This window comes from Lipotes vexillifer, unplaced genomic scaffold (assembly GCF_000442215.2).
Source record: "Lipotes vexillifer unplaced genomic scaffold, Lipotes_vexillifer_v1.1 scaffold73, whole genome shotgun sequence".
Classification (NCBI taxonomy): Eukaryota; Metazoa; Chordata; class Mammalia; order Artiodactyla; family Lipotidae; genus Lipotes; species Lipotes vexillifer.
In genome coordinates this window covers 571,258-588,801 of record NW_006772656.1, presented here as the reverse complement: position 1 = coordinate 588,801, position 17,544 = coordinate 571,258, and the positions used below count along the sequence as shown (strand labels likewise).

Sequence of the window (17,544 nt, the reverse complement as noted above, 5' to 3'; positions counted from 1 at the left end):
CCCGCGTCTCCTGCATCGGCAGGCGGACTCTCAAGCACTGCGCCACCAGGGAAGCCCCTAAAAGATTTACTTTTTAATTTTAATTTAATTTAATTTTTTTGGCTGCGCCATGCAGCATGTGGGATCTTAGTTCCTGGACCAGAGATCGAACCTGTGCGCCCTGGATTGGAAATGTGGAGTCCTAACAACTGGACCGCCAGAGAATTCCCAAGATTTACATTTTTATACTCCCCTCCCCCACATTTTGTGATTTCGATGTCCTATTTTACATCTTCATGCTTTTTCTTTTACTATTTATTGTATTTATAATTGCTTCTACAAAATTTTTTGATTGTTTTTTAATCTATGTACTAATCTATTTAAGTGATCTTCAATCTTTTTGTATATTTGCCTTTCCTATTGTGATTTTCTCTTTTGTATAGCTTTCTTGCTTCTCTATTTAGAGAAGATCCTTTATAATATTTCTTTTAGAGTAGGCTTAGTATTGTGAATTCTTTCAGTTTTTGCTTGTCTGGGAAATTCTGTATCTCTCCTTCTATTCTAAATGATAAGCTTGTTCAGTAGAGTATCCTAGGTTGCAGGTTTTTCCCTTTCAGGATTTTGAATATATCATGCCATTCCCTTCTGGCCTGCAATGTTTCTGCTAGAAATCAACTGATAGCCTTATGGAGGTTCCTTTGTAAATGACTTTTTATTTTTCTCTTGCTATCTTTAGAATCCTCTGTTTAACTTTTGCCATTTTAATTATATGTATTGGTTTGGGTCCATCTTGTTGTTTGGGACCCTCTGTGCTTTCTGGATATCTGTTTCCTTCTTTAGGTTTGGGAAGTTTTCAGCCATAATTTCTTTCTTTTTTTTAATTGAAGTACAGTTGATTTACAATGTGCCAATCTCTGCTGTACAGCAAGGTAACTCAGTTACACATACATATATATGTATGGGTATAGTTCCCTGTGCTATGTATACGTATGTATAACTCAGTTATACATACATATATATGTATTGGATATAGTTCCCTGTGCTATACAGTAGGACCTTGTTGTTTATCCATTCTAAGTGTAATAGTTTGCATCTACCAACCCCACATTTCCAGTCCATCCCTCTCCCTCTCCCCATCCCCCTTGGCAACCACAAGTCTGATCTCTATGTCTGTGAGTCTGTTTCTGTTTTATAGATAGGTTCATTTGTGCCACATTTTAGATTCCACATATAAGTGATATCGTATGGTATTTGTTTTTCTGACTGACTTCACTTAGTATGATAATCTCTAGTTACATCTATGTTGCTGCAAATGGCATTATTTCATTCTTTTTTATGGCTGAGTAGTAGTCCATTGTCTATATGTACCATGTCTTCTTTAGCCATTCATCTGTTGATGGACATTTAGGTTGTTTCCATGTCTTGGCTATTGTGAATAATGCTGCTATGAATATAGGGGTGCATGTGCCTTTTTGAATTACAGTTTTCTGTGGGTATGCCCAGGAGTAGGATTGCTGGATCATATGGTAATTTGATTTTTAGTTTTCTGAGGAACCTCCATACTGTTTTCCATAGTAGCTGCCCCAACTTACATTCCCACCGACAGTGTAAGAGGGTTCCCTTTCTCCACACCCTCTCCACCATTTGTTATTTGTAGACTTTTTAATGATGGCCATTCTGACTGGTGTGAGGTGGTACCTCATTGTAGTTTTGATTTTCATTCCTATAATAATTTGTGATGTTGAGCATCTTTTCATGTGCCTGCTAGCCATCTGTATGTCTTCTTTGGAGAAATGTCTGTTAAGGTCTACTGCCTATTTTTTGATTAGGTTGTTTGTTTTTTTTGTTGTTGAGTGTATGAGCTGTTGTATATTTTGGCGATTAAGCCCTTGATGATTGCATCATTTGCAAATATTTTCTCCCATTCTGTAGGTTGTCTTTTTTTTTTTGCTGTGCCAAAGCTTGTAAGTTTGATTCAGTCCCATTTGTTTATTTTTGTTTTTATTTCTATCGCCTTGCAAGACTGACCTAAGAAAACATTTATGTCAGAGAATGTTTTGCTTATGCTCTTGGTGAGCCTGGCCAGAAGTTTTATGGTGTCATGTCTTATGTTTAAATCTTTAAGGCATTTTGAGTTTATTTTTGTGCATAGTGTGAGGGTGTGTTCTAACTTCATTGATTTACGTTCACCTGTCTAACTTTCCCAGCACCACTTGCTGAAGAGACTTTCTTTTTCACATTTTATATTCTTGCCTCCTTTGTCAAAGATTAATTGGCCGTAGGTGTGTGGATTTATTTCTGGTCTCTCTGTTCTGTTCCATTGATCCATATGTCTGTTTTTATACCAGTACCATGCTGTTTTGATTACTGTAGCTTTGTAGTATAGTCTGAAGTCTGGGAGAGGTATGCCTCCTGCTTTTTTTTTCCTTTCCCCCTCAGGATTGCTTTGGCAATTCTGGGTCTTTTATGGTTCCATATAAATTTTTGGATTATTTGTCTAGTTCTGTGAAAAATGGCATTGGTAATTTGACAGGGATTGCATTAAATCTGTAAATTGCTTTGGGTAGTATTGCCTTCTTTTTTTTTTTTTTTTCGGTACACGGGCCTCTCACTGTTATGGCCTCTCCCATTGCGGAGCACAGGCTCCGGACGCGCAGGCTCAGTGGCCATAGGCTCACGGGCCCAGCCGCTCCGCGGCATGTGGGATCTTCCCAGACCGTGGCACGAACCCATGTCCCCTGCATCGGTAGGCAGACTCTCAACCACTGCTCCACCAGGGAAGCCCAGTATGGCCATTTTAACAATGTTTATTCTTCCAGTCCAAGAATATAGGATATCTTCCATTTCTTTGAATCCTCTTTAATTTCCTTTATTATGTTTTATAGTTCTCAGTGTATAAGTTTTATATAGTTCTCAGTGTATAAGTCTTTCACCTCCTTGGTCAAATTTATTCCTAGGTATTTTTTTTTTTGGTGTGATTTTAAAAGGTTTTTTTTTTTTTTTTTTTTTACATTCCCTTTCTGAAATTTCATTGTTAGTGTAAAGAAATGCAACCGATTTCTGAGTGGTAATGTTGTATCCTGCTACTTTGCTGAATTCATTTATTAGATCTAGTAGTTTTTGTGTGGAGTCTTTAGGGTTTTCTATATATAGTATCATGTCATCTGCATATAGTGACAATTTTACCTCTTCCCTTCGAATTTGGATACTTTTTGTTTCATCTTCTTGTCTGATTGCTGTGGCTAGGACTTCCATTACTATGCTGAATGGAAGTGGTGAGAGTGGGCATCCTGCTTCCAGATTTTAGCAGGAAGACTATCAGCTTTTCACTGTTGAGTATTATATTGGCTGTGGGTTTGTCATAAATAGCTTTTATCATGTTGAGATATGTTCCTTGTATACCCACTTTGGTAAGAGTTTTGTTTTTTTAAAAATTAATTAATTTATTTTTGGCTGTGTTGGGTCTTTGTTGCTGTGCGCGGGCTTTCTCTAGTTGCGGCAAGCGGGGAGTATTCTTTGTTGCAGTGTGTGGGCTTCTCATTGTGGTCGCTTCTCTCGTTGTGGAGCATGGGCTCAAGGCACGTGGGCTTCAGTGGTTGTGGCATGCGGGCTCAATGGTTGTGGCTCAGGGCTCTAGAGCACAGGCTCAGTAGTTGTGGCGCATGGGCTTAGCTGCTCTGCAGCATGTGGGATCTTCGCGGACCAGGGATCGAACCTGTGTCCCCTTCACTGGCAGGCGGATTCTCAACGACTGCACCACCAGGGAAGCCCCTGGTAAGAGTTTTTATCATGAATGGATGTTGAATTTTGTCAAATGCTTTTTCCTCATCTATTGAGATGATCATGTGGTTTTTGATTTTTTTTGTTGTTGTTAATGTGTATTATATTGATTGATTTGCATATGTTGAACCATCCTTGTGAACTTGGGATGAATCCCACTTGGTCGTGGTGTATGATTTTTTGTGTGTGTTGTTGAATTCGGTTTGCTAATATTTTGTTGAGGATTTTTTTTCTTTTTTAGTGATACCTTTGTCTGGTTTTGGTATCAGGGTGATGGTGGCTTCATCACAAGTCTTTGGGAGTGTTCCCTCCTCTTAAATCTTTTCGAAGAGTTTGAGAAGGATCGGTATAAATTCTTCTTCGTATGTTTGGTAGAATTTGCCTGTGAAGCCATCTGGTCTTGGACTTTCCTTTGTAGTGACGTTTTCTTTTAAATTACAGATTCTATTTCAGTCCTAGTGATTGGTCTGTTCAAATTATCTGTTTCTTCTTGATTAAATTTTTATGGGCTGTATGTTTCTAGAAAGTTGTCCATTTCTTCTAGGTTGTCAAATTTGTTGGCATATAATTGTTCATAGTATTCTCTTATGAGTTTTTTGTACTTCTGAAGTATCAGTTGAGATTTCTTCTTTTTCATTTGTTATTTTGTTTATTTGGGTTCTCTCTCTTTTCTTCTTGGTGAGCCTGGCCAGAGGTTTGTCAATTTTGTTTACCCATTCAAAGAACCAGCTCTTGGTTTTATTGATTTTTTAATCTATATTTTATTTATTTCCTCCCTGATCTTTATTATTTCCTTCTTTCTGCTGACTTTACATTTTGTTTGTTCTTCTTTTTCTAATTCTTTTAGGTGGTAGGTTAGGTTGTTTATTTTAGATTTTTCTTGTTTTTTGAGGAAGGCCTGTATCTCTATGAATTTCCCTCTAATAACTGCTTTTCCTGCATCCCACAGATTTTGTGTGGTTGTGTTTTTATTGTCATTTGTCTCAAAGTATTTTAATTTCCTTTTTGATTTCCTCGTTGATCCATTGGTTTTTTAGTAGCATGTTGTTTAGTCTCCGTGAAATCATTTTTTTCTCATTTCTTTTCCTGTGGTTGATTTCTTTTCTTTCTTGTTTTTGTTTTTTTGAGGTTAATTTGTGCCTTTATTTGCCAGTATAATTTAACTACAGTGGCCTGCAAACTGTTCTGATCTAAAAAATACATTTTACATCACAGTCCAACAAACACACATACATATATAATATGTATACTTAAAAGTGAGAGAAATGTTTTGCCAAAAAGGTCTACCCTGAGTGTTAATTTTTTTTTGAGACTTTTTTTAAAGCAGTTTTGGTTTACAACAAAATTGACAGGAAGGTACAGAAATTCCCAATATACCCAGTACCCTCACATGCATAGCCATTTTCAACAGAGTGGTACTTTAAAAACAAACAAACAAACAGAGATGAACTGCATTGACACATCATACCCACCAAAGTCCACAGTTCACCTTAGGGTTCACTTTAATGAAGTGAATAATTTTGCACATTCTATTTTGGACAAAAAGTATAATGACATATATCCATCATTATAATGTCATTCAAAGTATTTTCACTGCTCATAAAAACTTATACGCTTTGTATATTCATCTTCCCTTTCTCCCAGACTCCTGGCAACTGTTGATCTTTTTATTGTCTCCATAGTTTTGCCTTTTCCAGAATGGCATATAGTTGGAATCTATTCTTCTTTTTTCTTTCTCCTTGAAAAGAGAGGTTCAAAGCCTTTATGTTTATAAGACCACTCATGACCTGCCCATACATGAACCATGGCTCTAGGTGGCAAACTCCCCCACTAAATACTGTAGCTTTTCTTCCAGTATTGAGCCCTGTCCCACTGGTCCTGCCCAGCAGCCACATGGAGGTGCAGGGGAGCACATGTTTGGTATTTGTTCATAGGGAGGCCACAAGTTTTGTGCCCCTTGTCACAATGAAACCTGTGGTCGATTTCTAGTTTCATGCCATTGTGGTCAGAGAAGAGTCTTGAAATAATTTCTTCCTTTTTTTTCTCTTTTCATTTTTTTAAGGGTGAGAGGCTTGTCTTTTTTTTTTTTTTTAATATACATTTATTTATTTATTTATTTATTTGGTTGTGTCGGGTCCTGGTTGTGGCAGGCAGACTCCTTAGTTGTGGCTCACCAGCTCCTCAGCTGCAGCACATGGGCTCCTTAGTTGTAGCATGCAAACTCTTAGTTGCGCCATGCATGTGGGATCTAGTTCCTGGACCAGGGATTGAACCTAGGCCCCCTGCATTGGGAGCGTGGAGTCTTAACCACTGCGCCACCAGGGAAGTCCCTTGAAATAATTTCTATACTCTTAAATCTGTTGAGGTTAGTTTTGTGCCTTAGTATGTGGTCAGTCCATATGCACTTGAAAAGAATGTGTTCTGTTTTTTGTTTGTTTGTTTGTTTTTGGATGTAATATCCTGAAAATATCAATTAAGTCCATCTGTTCTGTTGTATCATTTAGGACTTCTGTTGACTTATTGATTTTCTGTCTAGAAGATCTGTCCATTGATGTGAGTGGGGTGTTAAAGTCTCCTACTGTTATTGAATTCCTGTCAGTTTCTCCTTTTATGTCTGTTAGTATTTGTTTTATGTATTTGTGTGCTCCTATATTAGGTGCATATATGTTGACGAGTGTAAAATCCTCTTCTTGTGTTGGTCCTTTTATCATCATGGAGTGTCCTTCCTTATCTTTCTTTATAGCCTTTGCTTTAAAGTCTATTTTGTCTGATACGAATATTGTAACTCCCTCTTGCTTGTTATTTCCGTTTGCGTGAAATATCTTTTTCCATCCCCTCACTTTTTTTTTTGGTGGTACGTGGGCCTCTCACTGTTGTGGCCCCTCCTGTCGTGGAGCACAGGCTCTGGACGTGCAGGCTCAGTGGCCATGGCTCACGGGCCTAGCTGCTCCGCGGCCTGTAGGATCTTCCCGGACCGGGACACGAACCCGTGTCCCCTGCATCAGCAGGCGGACTCTCAACCACTGCATCACCAGGGAAGCCCATGCTGTCTGCTGTTTTGATTGGGTAATTTCCATTATTCTATCTTCCAGATCACTTATTCTTTCCTCTGCATTATTTGTTCTGCCATTCAGTGCCTTTAGCTCAGTTTTCATCTTGGCAAATGAGTTTTCTAATTTTTCTTGGCTCCTCCATCTAGTTTCTAGTTCCTTTTTACAGTAATGTGCATTTCTGGCAGTAGCCTTTCTTGATTCCCTCAGTATTTTCATTAGCTCCTTTTTGAACTCAGTGTCTATTAGACTGAAGAGGTCTGTTTCATTGTTTGTTCCTTCAGGGGAATTCTCTGGGTCTTTTAACTGGGAATCGTTCTTCTCCTTCTTCATTTTGCTTATTTTTCTCTTACTTTGTGAGTTTAGGAGAAACAATTATCTACTGTAGTCACGGAGGGCTGTCTATATGCAGGAGCATCCCTGCATAGCTTGTGTAGGTTCAATATTTTTTTGCTGTGAGGGCTGTTTTTGGTTTGGATGCTTGCTGTCTCCTCCACGTGTGCTGGTCGTTATCCCCTTGATAGGGGGTGTGCAGGTGCATGTTCCATTCATGCTTCCAGGAAGGCAGGGACAGTGGTTGGCTCTTGGTCACGGGACCCTCTGTGGCAGCGGCGGTCTGCACCTGCCTCTGGGGTCTGAGATGGCAGTGCGGTGGCTCACACCAGCCCCTGGAGCTCGTGTAGGTGGTGCCCTGCTGCCTGAGGGAGCTCATGGAGAAAGAACCTCCTATGGTGGCCTGCCCTTTGAGTGCCCCCCAACAGTTGTGCCCTGCCTCTCTGGTGGGCCCATGCCTCCTCCCATACTCCATTGGTTGTGTCTCACCGCGCCCTAGCCCCCTCAGGGTGTCTCCATGCAGCCAGCCCCAGTCCTCTCCTCCAGATTTGACCTCCGAAGCCTGAGCCTCTGCACCCAGCCTCTCCTGCCCCAGCAGATGAGCGTCTCAGGCCAGGGAGTGCTGGGCGGCACTGACTTTCTGCGCAGGTCTCTCTCCACTTTGCCCTCTGCAAACCAATTGCTGGATTCTTCTCCAAGGCTCTGAAGCTCCCCCTCTGTCCCAGATGATCTCAGTGAAGGGACTTCCCAGTGTGTGGAAACCTTTCCTCTTTCACAGCTCCCTCCCAGGGGTGCAGGTCATGTCTCGATTCTTTCTCTCTCTTTTTTTTTCTTTTGCCTTACCCAGGTACATGGGGGAGTTTCTTGCCTTTTTGGAAGTCTGAGGTCTTCTGCCAGCGTTCAGTAGATGTTCTGTGAGAACTGTTCCACATGTAGATGTATTTGTGGGAGAAGGTGAGCTCCATGTCCTACTCCTCCAACATTTTGATCTAATCTCCCATAATTTCTTTAAATACATTTTCCATCCCCCTCTCTTTCTTTTCTCCTTCCAGAACCCCTGTTATGTGTAGGTTGGCATGCTTTATATTATCCCATAGATCTCGTATGTTGCTTTCAGTTTTTTTCATTTGTCTTTCTGTCTGCTCTTCTACTGGGTGATTTCCATTATTCTGTTTTCCAGATCACTTATTTATTCTTCTGTGTCTTTTAGTCTGCTCTCCATTGTTTCTAGATTGGTTTTTCTCAGCAATTTAATTGTCTACTTTTGAGTGGTTCATCTTTATAGTTTCTAGTTCCTTGTTACAGTGACCTTGCTATATATTTCTATTGCTAATCCTTCTTGCTTCCTTTGTCTTTTTTATTATCTCCTTTTTGAACTTGGGGTCTCATAGACATTATTTGTTCTTTCAGGAGATTTCTGTCACTGTCTAATTGGTAGTAGTTCCTCTGCTTTTTCATTTTACTTAACTTTCTTTGTCTCTGAATTTAGGAGAAACATCTACTGTGGTTTTGAAGGGCTGTTTTTATGTGGGAGCATCTGTGTGTAGACAGTTTGTGTCCAGTGTTTTTGGTGTGAGGGCTGGTTTTGGTATGGATGCCAGCCACATCTTTCCTCAGAGTGTGCTGGGTGGTATACCCTTGATAGGGTACAAACACAGATAGGGACTATGTTTGGTGGTGTAGTGTATTGAGCTTGTGCTGGATGTGAGGCGGGGCTTTCTGTTTGCTCCATCATTGTCACCACCCTGTCGAGGGCAGGGTCTGCTCCCCGCATGTTGGAGTAGAAGCTCTGAGGGTCAGGTTTGATCAGGCTCCATTGTCCTTGAGGGCATGTCCTGCGCCAAAGGAGCTTATTGCTGAAGCAGGTGAGGCCTGTGTGGTCACAGCAAACCTGTGTACCACCTGTGTAGGCATCGGCAGTCCCGCTCTGAAGCAGCCCGAGGTTGCATCCCTTTCTCTGTTGTGTTTATCCCAGATCTAGCACAAGGCCATGGTGTGGAGTAGGCTGTGCTGCCACCTGAGATCTGGGCTGCCTCTGTGGTAGTGTTCTCACAGGACCTGTCTGCCCCAGGTCTAGGGCTGAGCTAGAGGTGGAGCCCTTGGGTGGAGTCAGAGTGCTGTTGCTGGAGAATGAAATGCTGCATACTGCTGCCCAGGGCCTATCTGCCTGGGATGCAGCACTTAGCTGCTGCACATCCTTGTAGTGCTCCCCAGTGTGCACACATACAGTGTCTGCCACAGCTAGACCCGCTGCCCTATGTGAATGTTGACAGTGGTATCTGCCGCTCTGCCTGGATCACACCCTAGGTGTGTGTCTGCATAGCTAGACTGAATCTTTGCCCAGATCTCACACCAGGCTGTGGTGTGGAGTGAGCAGGGCCGAGGTGTTTGCCCCTTCAGGTTGGGAAGTGCAGCAAGGCAGCAGCCGCCAGTGCAAGGCTCTCTCCGCCCTGATTGTTAGCAAGCCAGAACGTGCACACTCCTCACAAGTGGAGACTAGGCTGCTCCAGCCCTTCTGTCTGCCTCAGTGGATTCCCAGCAGGCAAGGGGGGCTTGTCTTCTTTTGCAGGACCCCAGGCCTGGGATGCCCAGATTGTGAGTCGACTTGCTCCCTCCGCAGGGCAAGGGTCCACCGGTGTGGACTTTCTCTTCCTTTCAGATCCTTCCCAGGGGTGCAGATCCCTACCTGATGCCCTCCCCCCCCCCTGTGCCCCCTGCCTTTTTTTTTTTGTCCTACCCAGTTACATGGAGATTTTTCTTGCAGCTTTGGTTGTTTAGGAGTTCTGCCAGTTTCTAGTTCGTTTTCTGTGAGAATTTTTCCTCATGTAGACGTATTTTTGATGTGTTCATGGGGGGAGATGAGCTCCACATCCTCCTAATCTGCCATCTTGATCCCCTTCTTCCTACATTGGTTGATGTTTGAATGTTAAACCAACCTTCCACCCTTCAGATAAGTCCCTCTTGAGTTGTCATGTGCTGTATTTTTAACATGTTCTTGGATCCTATTTGCTAAAATTTTGTTAATATTTTTTACCTCTGTGTTCGTGAGGGATATTGTTCTGTGGTTTACTTTTCTTGTGATATTTTTGTCTAGTTTAGGTATCAAGGTACTACTGGCCTTATAGAATGAGTTGAAATGTGTTTTCTCCTCTTCAGTTTTTTTGGAAAAGTTTATGTAGAATTTGTATTGTTTTTCTTAAATGTTTGGTGGAATTCACCAATTGAGGCCAGCTGGGCCTGCATGTTTCTTTTGTGGAAGGGTTTTAACTGCAAATTCTATTTTTCTAATATATATAGAACTGTTCAGGTTTTCTATTCCTTCTTGAGTAAGCTTTGGTGTAGTTTTTACCTTTCAAAGATTTTGTCCATTTCACCTAAGTTCTAGAACTTTTGGCATAAAGTTGTAATACCCTCTTACTATCATTTTAATATCTTTAACATCTGTAGTGAAAGCTCCTCTCTTTATTCTTGATTTGGGTAGTTTTGTTTGTTTGGCTTTTTGTTTTTGTTTTTACTATATGAAAGTAGTTGCCACATCCAATAAAAATCACAATGATTGTACAGTGCCTATTGCAATATATATATTCTTTGAATTTTTTACTGACATTGATACCAATTTTTAAAGTGTAAAGATGAATAAATTTCTCTGATATTGGTAATTTTTGTCTTTTTTTCCTGGTCAGTCTAGCTAGGGGTTTATTAATTTTATTGATATTCTCAAAGAACCAGCTTTGGATGTCGTTGATTTTTTTCATTGTTTTTATGTTTTCTACTTCATTGATTTCTTCTCTGGTCTTTATTATTTCCTTTATTTTGGATTTCATGTGGTCTTCTTTCTTCTAGTTTCTTAATGTGGAAGCTCCTTCTTGTAACATATATATATTTTTTAAAATTAATTAATTATTTTTGGCTGCATTGGGTCTTCATTGCTGTGCACAGGCTTTTCTCTAGTTGCAGTGAGTGGGGGCTACTCTTCATTGCAGTGTGTGGGCTTCTCACTGCGGTGGCTTCTCTGGTGGAGCAAGGGCTCTAGGTGCACACGCTTCAGTAGTTATGGTGTGTGGGCTCAGTAGTTGTGGCTTGCAGGCTCTAGAGCACAGGCTCAGTAGTTGTGCATGGGCTTAGTTGCTCCACAGCATGTGGGATCTTCCTGGATCAGGGCTCAAACCCGTGTCCCCTGCATTGGCAAGCGGACTCTCAACGACTGCGCCACCAGGGAAGCCCATAGGTTGAGTATTTTTTATGATTACATTTTATATCTTTTTTTTGGCCTAGTAGCTATAACTCATTATTTTGTAATCTTAGTGGTTATTTTTGAGTTTATATTGTAGATTTTAAAGTGATTTTAGTCAATCCTAAAATTATATTACATCTTACTTCCATTTTCCTTTGCTCAGCCTTCATGCTGTTATTACCATACACTTTAAAATTCCAAATATGGTATGAAATCCACACTAGATTGTTAGTATTTTTGTTTTAACAGTCAATTATTTTTTTTATTATTTTGTTTTGTGGTACGGAGGCCTCTCACTGTTGTGGCCTCTCCCGTTGCGGAGCACAGGCTCTGGAAGCGCAGGCTCAGCGGCCATGGCTCACGGGCCCAGCCGCTCTGCGGCATGTGGTATCTTCCCGGACCGGGGCACGAACCCGCGTCCCCTGCATCGGCAGGCGGACTCTCAACCACTGCACCACCAGGGAAGCCCAACAGTCAATTATTTTTAAAGAGATTTAAATAATTAAAAAATTGGCTCTCTATACTCAAGTGGTTACTATTTCCAGTATCCTTCATTTCTTTGTGTAGACACAAATTTTCATTTTATGTCATTTTTTTTTCTGCTTGGAGAATGTTCTTTAAGATTTCTTGCACTGCATATCTGATGAATTTTTTTCAGCACTTAGGCCTGAAAAAATCTTTATTTTCCCTTCAGTTTTGAAAAATATTTTTGCTGAATATAGAATTCTGTGTTGACAGTTTTTTGTTTTCAGTATTTTAAAGATGCTACTCCTCTGTTTTCTTGCTTTTTTGTTGTCAGTGAGAAATCTTCTATCACCCTTATTTTATTCCTCTGTATTAGGCATATCTTTTTTCTCTGGGTGCTTTTAATGTTTTTTTCTGTCACTGGTTTTGACCAATTTGGTTAAGCTATCCCTTGGTGGATTTTCCTTCATGTTTCTTGTGCTTGGAATTTTTTGTTTCTTGGACTTGTAGGTTTATAATTTTCATAAAACTTTTGACCTTTATTTCTTCAGATTTTTTTCCCCCCGCCCCACTCTCCCATTCTTTAGGGACTCCACTTACACGTTCATTAGGTTGTTTGAAGCTGTCCCACAGTTCTTTCATGCTCTGTTCTTTATTTCTTGTTTTCTTTCCATATTTCATTTTGGATACTTTCTCCTGCTGTGTCTTTAAGTTCACTAATCTTTTCTTCCTCAGTGTCTCATCTGCTGTTAATCCCATCCAGTAAATTTTCATCTCAGCCATTGTGGCTTTCATATTTAAAAGTTTAAATTGTATCTCTGTATATCTTTCATGTCTCTATATAACGTGTTTAATGAACATAACATGTTTAATAAACATGAGATGTTTAATGTAACATCCTCACTCCAGCTTCATAGAACTGTATTCTACAGAACATAGTTATGATAACTTTTAATGCCTTTGTCTGCTATTTCTAGTATCTGTGTCAGTTCTGGGTCAGCTTTGATAGATTGAATTTCCTCCTCATTATGGATATATTTTCCCCTCTTCTTTGAATGGATGGTAATTTTTTGTTCAGTGCCAGACATTGTGAATGTTACTTTGGGTGCAGAATATTTTTGTATTCCTATAAATATACTTGAGTTTTGTTCTGAGATGCAGTTACTTGGACACAGTTCCTTTGAGATCTTTTTTTTTTTAAATTTGTTGGGTTGGACCAAAGCAGTGGTTAGTCTAGGGATAATTGTACTCCACTCATGAAGCAAGGTGCTTCTCAGTACTCTACCCAGTGCCCCACAAATTATGACATTTTTCACTGTTGTCTGGTGGGAATGGGTACTTACTATTCATGGCCCTGGGTGAGCTCTGGCTGCTGTCCCCTCTCATGCTGCTTGTTGAGTCTTTCCCTGGCTTTGGGTAACTTCCTCACGTGCGCACTCTGACTAGTACTCTACTGAATTCCTGAGGGGAACGCTCTGCAGGTCTCTGACATTTTCTCCATTCTTGTGCTCTTCTCTGATGCCTCTGATTGCCTTGCTCAGACTTTTGGCTCCATATCCTCAGCTCAGGGAGTCCACCAGGCTCCAGCTGAGTTCCCTTTCCCTGTACCGTAGCAGAGCGGAAGTAACAGGTAAGAGTGACATCTGGTTTGAGGCCAGGTTTTGGAGACTTAGGGGTATGCATGGACGCATCAGGATTCAATCCTATAAGATACTGCAGAAGCCATATTTCAGAAAAATGCAGATGACCTGAGCCAGTCCTTGCTGAATATGTTAAGGAATAAGTGGCGAGTAAGGGATGTTTAATTTTCTGCTTCTGGCCTTGCTGCCAGCCCACAAATCACTGAGGACATCACCCTTCATGGCTCAGTGTCCTCATCAGTAAATGATGGTTCTTGATACTGATCGATTACTGACCCTATTGGTAGCCAGAGATGGCTTCTCCAGAAGGGCCCTGGGGTAACCAAGTGACAGCATGGCACAAGACTCAAGCCCCCTTGCTGCCAGCTGATTTTTCTACAGAGGAGAAGGAACAGGGAGCCAGACCTTTACTCTCAGATGACCGCCAAAATCTGAATGAAAAAGAGTTTCAACTGATATGTAGTCAGTCTAGGGCTTTGCTTTCCAAAGTGGTGTCCCCAGAGTAGCAGCACTAGTATCGCTCGGGAGCTTCTTAGAAATGCAGACCACCAGGCAATTTGCCTGGATCTACCATCAGATTCTGCACTATGAGAAGAACCTCAGTTGTTTCATGTGCTCATCAGAGTTTGAAGAACACTGATAGCTGTAGTCAACAATTATATATTATACACTTAAAAACTTGTTAAGAGGGTAGATCTCACGTTAAGTATCCTTTCCACAATAAAATAAAATTTTGAAGAGCATTGTTCTAAATGTAAATGGTTGTACATGCCCTCTAGTGGCTGCCTAGCACCTTGCAGGGAGTTTTAAAATGTTTTCTCATTTTAGGACCTTTGCACAGAACTGCAGAAACATTGAACATTTAAACCTCAATGGGTGCACAAAAATCACTGACAGGTAAGTAGTAGAAATTACTTTGGTGACTGGTTGGCCGTGGGGAGAGTGAGGGGAGAGAAAGGTGGTTGAAAATACCTTTAGTGCATCTGATTTTTTTCAGCACGTGTTACAGCCTTAGCAGATTCTGTTCCAAGCTGAAACATCTGGATCTGACTTCCTGTGTGTCCATTACAAACAGCTCCTTAAAGGGGATCAGGTAAGAGTACCTGTTGTTAGTGGTCATGAGAAATACCCAAAGCTCTGAGCATTTTGGTGTGTCTGAAACCTTTCTCACGGTCCCATTGGAGCAGGAAGTGGGCGACTCGGGTTACAGAGGTCTCTCTCCCCTGAACTGCTTGTGGGCTACTAAGCTCAGAGTTGGTCCTAAAGTCTCCGTGGGATGGACTACACATGTGTGGTTTTGTTTCCTGTTCTCCAGTGAGGGCTGTCGGCACCTGGAGTACCTGAACCTGTCATGGTGTGATCAGATCACGAAGGATGGCATCGAGGCCCTGGTGCGGGGTTGTCGCAGCCTGAGAGCCCTGCTGCTGAGGGGCTGCACGCAGGTACCGGGAGTCCTCACGGCCTGGCTTGTCTAATCTAATGTTAGGTGTGCGCACGTGATTATGGAACCTGTGCCACACTGTCCCCTCACCTGGTTCCATCTCTTTTTTGTTTTCTCCATTCACTCAGCTAGAAGATGAAGCTCTGAAACACATTCAGAATTCCTGCCATGAGCTTGTGAGCCTCAACCTGCAGTCCTGCTCAGTAAGTAACATGCCTTTTACGTGAGCTCCCTCCTGTTCCTGTTCCCTCCGTCAGGAACCTGCTGGGGCCCTGCTGGGAAGCAGCCCAGGCAGGTGGGAGGATTGCCACACCCTTATTTCACATCCTGTGTCCTTGTGTGATCTCCCAGTTTCCCACAAGATGGAAGAACAGCAATCTAAACAAAAAGGCCAATACAAAGCCATGGGCATTTCCCCTAAAAACAGCATAGATCAGGGTCTTGGTTTATTTTAAGACATCAGGAATGCTGTGAACTACTCACTAACCTAAACAGTCCCTGGTAAGGTCTCAGTGTCTTGTCTTTACTTATAAACTGGGGGTGATGACACCTCTCATGGTGTCTCAGTGGATAAAACGAAATGACAGATATGAAAGTGCTTTGAAATATAAAGGGCATATTCAAGAGCAAGGTGTGATTTTCATCAGTGCATTATTAGCCTGTGAAGGATGATTTTTCTTCACTGCCATTGTAAATATTGGCCATTGAAGAGGGTGCTTGCTATGGCCAACTGGGTTTCTCAAGGAGAATGTCAATTTTGAGAAAAGTAAGAGAAATCCCTTGTATTTGGCATTTAGTAAATGAATCATAAACCTAAGGTCCCTAATGGTGGGAGGTAAAGCAGAAACTATCTTCTGGGCAAATATTGACCTTATGGGGCTGCACTGTTCAAAAATAGGACCTTGAATTGCATGTAGGGTAGCACTGGCAGGTGACTTGAAGTATGATATAAATGTATCTGTTTATTTCTGCATAAATTAGCATATTCAAATAAAGATTAATTTGAATCTTCATGGCTAAATTCATAGAATTCTAAGCCATTTATTAATAATTTAGTGATTTACTTAATTTTGCTATTTTCTAAAACATTTCAGGCAATATAAAAATACATGTATATGATTTATATAGTAGATATCGAAAGCATTAATATGTAGAAATTCAACCAAAAATTAATGTCACTTAAGCAAGTCTCAAGCTGTTTATTAAATCTGATTTTTAACACAAGTTTATGAATATTTCCTGAAAAAGAAATCGAACGATTCTGGGTAGAAAAATGGAATTAAAAAATTTTACTCTGCATTAGTAATGCTTGAATATTTTAAAGCTGTTCAGAAATAACACAAATATCTGTCTTCCCTGTACTTCACCTTATTTTCATTAAACTATCAGGATAAAATGCTAGTAACTGGCAACCTAAACTAGTCGACTAACAGGAGACTCCATTTGTCTGCGGCTCCCATTTCACTGTTGCCTGTGCCTTCTGATTTTCCTTTCTGCTTTGGTTCTCCCCAGCGCGTTACGGATGAAGGCGTGGTGCAGATTTGCAGGGGCTGCCACCGACTGCAGGCCCTCTGCCTGTCTGGCTGCGGCAACCTCACGGATGCCTCCCTCACAGCCCTAGCCTTGAACTGCCCAAGACTTCAGTGAGTGCACCACGCTTTCAGCTTTGCAACTCATAGCTTGGGGCTGACTGGGAGGGCTTCCTGCAGGAGGAGAAAGGCCTGGCAGTGGGTTGAATAGGTGGTGGCGGAGGCAGTGGTTGTGTTCTTGGCTTTTGTCAGATGTACTGGGGTGGGACACTGTAATCTAGTTCATTTAAGGATGTGTGGAGAGTCTCACACTGTCCACCACCAGGGAATCTGAGCCTTAGTTTCCTGATGGACTTCACTCATGTGCCCACCTGATTTGCCTCGCCCTGGTATTACTTTTTTTTTAAACATCTTTATTGGAGTATAATTGCTTTACAATGGTGTGTTTGTTTATGCTTTATAACAAAGTGAATCAGCTATGCATATACATATGTCCCCATATCTCCTCCCTCTTGCGCCTCCCTCCCACCCTCCCTATCCCACCTCTAGGTGGTCACAAAGCACTGAGCTGATCTCCCTGTGTTATGCAGCTGCTTCCCACTAGCTATCTCTATTACATTTGGTAGTGTATATATGTCCATGCCACTCTCTCACTTCGTCCCAGGTTACCCTTCCCCCTCCCCGTGTCCTCAAGTCTACTGCGTCTTTATTCCTGTCCTGCCCCTAGGTTCTTCAGAACCATTTTTTTTTCTAGATTCCATATATATGTGTTAGCATATGATATTTGTTTTTCTCTTTCTGACTTACTTCACTCTGTATGACAGTCTCTAAGTCCATCCACCTCACTACAAATAACTCAGTTTTGTTTCTTTTTATGGCTGAGTAATATTCCATTGTATATATGTGCCACATCTTCTTTATCCATTCATCTGTTGGTGGACACTTAGGTTGCTTCCATGTCTTGGCTATTGTAAATAGAGCTGCAATGAACATGGTGGTACATGACTCTTTTTGAATTATGGTTTTCTCAGGGTATATGCCCAGTAGTGGGATTGCTGGGTTGTATGATAGTTCTGTTTTTAGTTGTTTTTTT

The 17,544-nt window shown here is 41.4% G+C and overlaps 1 protein-coding gene across 3 annotated transcripts in view; it reads left to right on the top strand.

Moving 5' to 3' along the window:
- FBXL2 (F-box and leucine rich repeat protein 2) overlaps nucleotides 1–17,544 on the top strand; it is an 82,099-nt gene that overhangs the window by 53,723 nt on the left and 10,832 nt on the right. For 2 of the 3 annotated variants that reach the window (XM_007447693.1, XM_007447695.1), the window contains 5 exons: nucleotides 14,310–14,378; nucleotides 14,479–14,574; nucleotides 14,797–14,923; nucleotides 15,051–15,125; nucleotides 16,435–16,565. In XM_007447693.1, the coding sequence (XP_007447755.1) occupies nucleotides 14,310–14,378; nucleotides 14,479–14,574; nucleotides 14,797–14,923; nucleotides 15,051–15,125; nucleotides 16,435–16,565 (498 nt within the window). The remainder of the gene's footprint in view (nucleotides 1–14,309; nucleotides 14,379–14,478; nucleotides 14,575–14,796; nucleotides 14,924–15,050; nucleotides 15,126–16,434; nucleotides 16,566–17,544) is intronic. The other variant, XM_007447694.1, reaches the window with a different exon arrangement.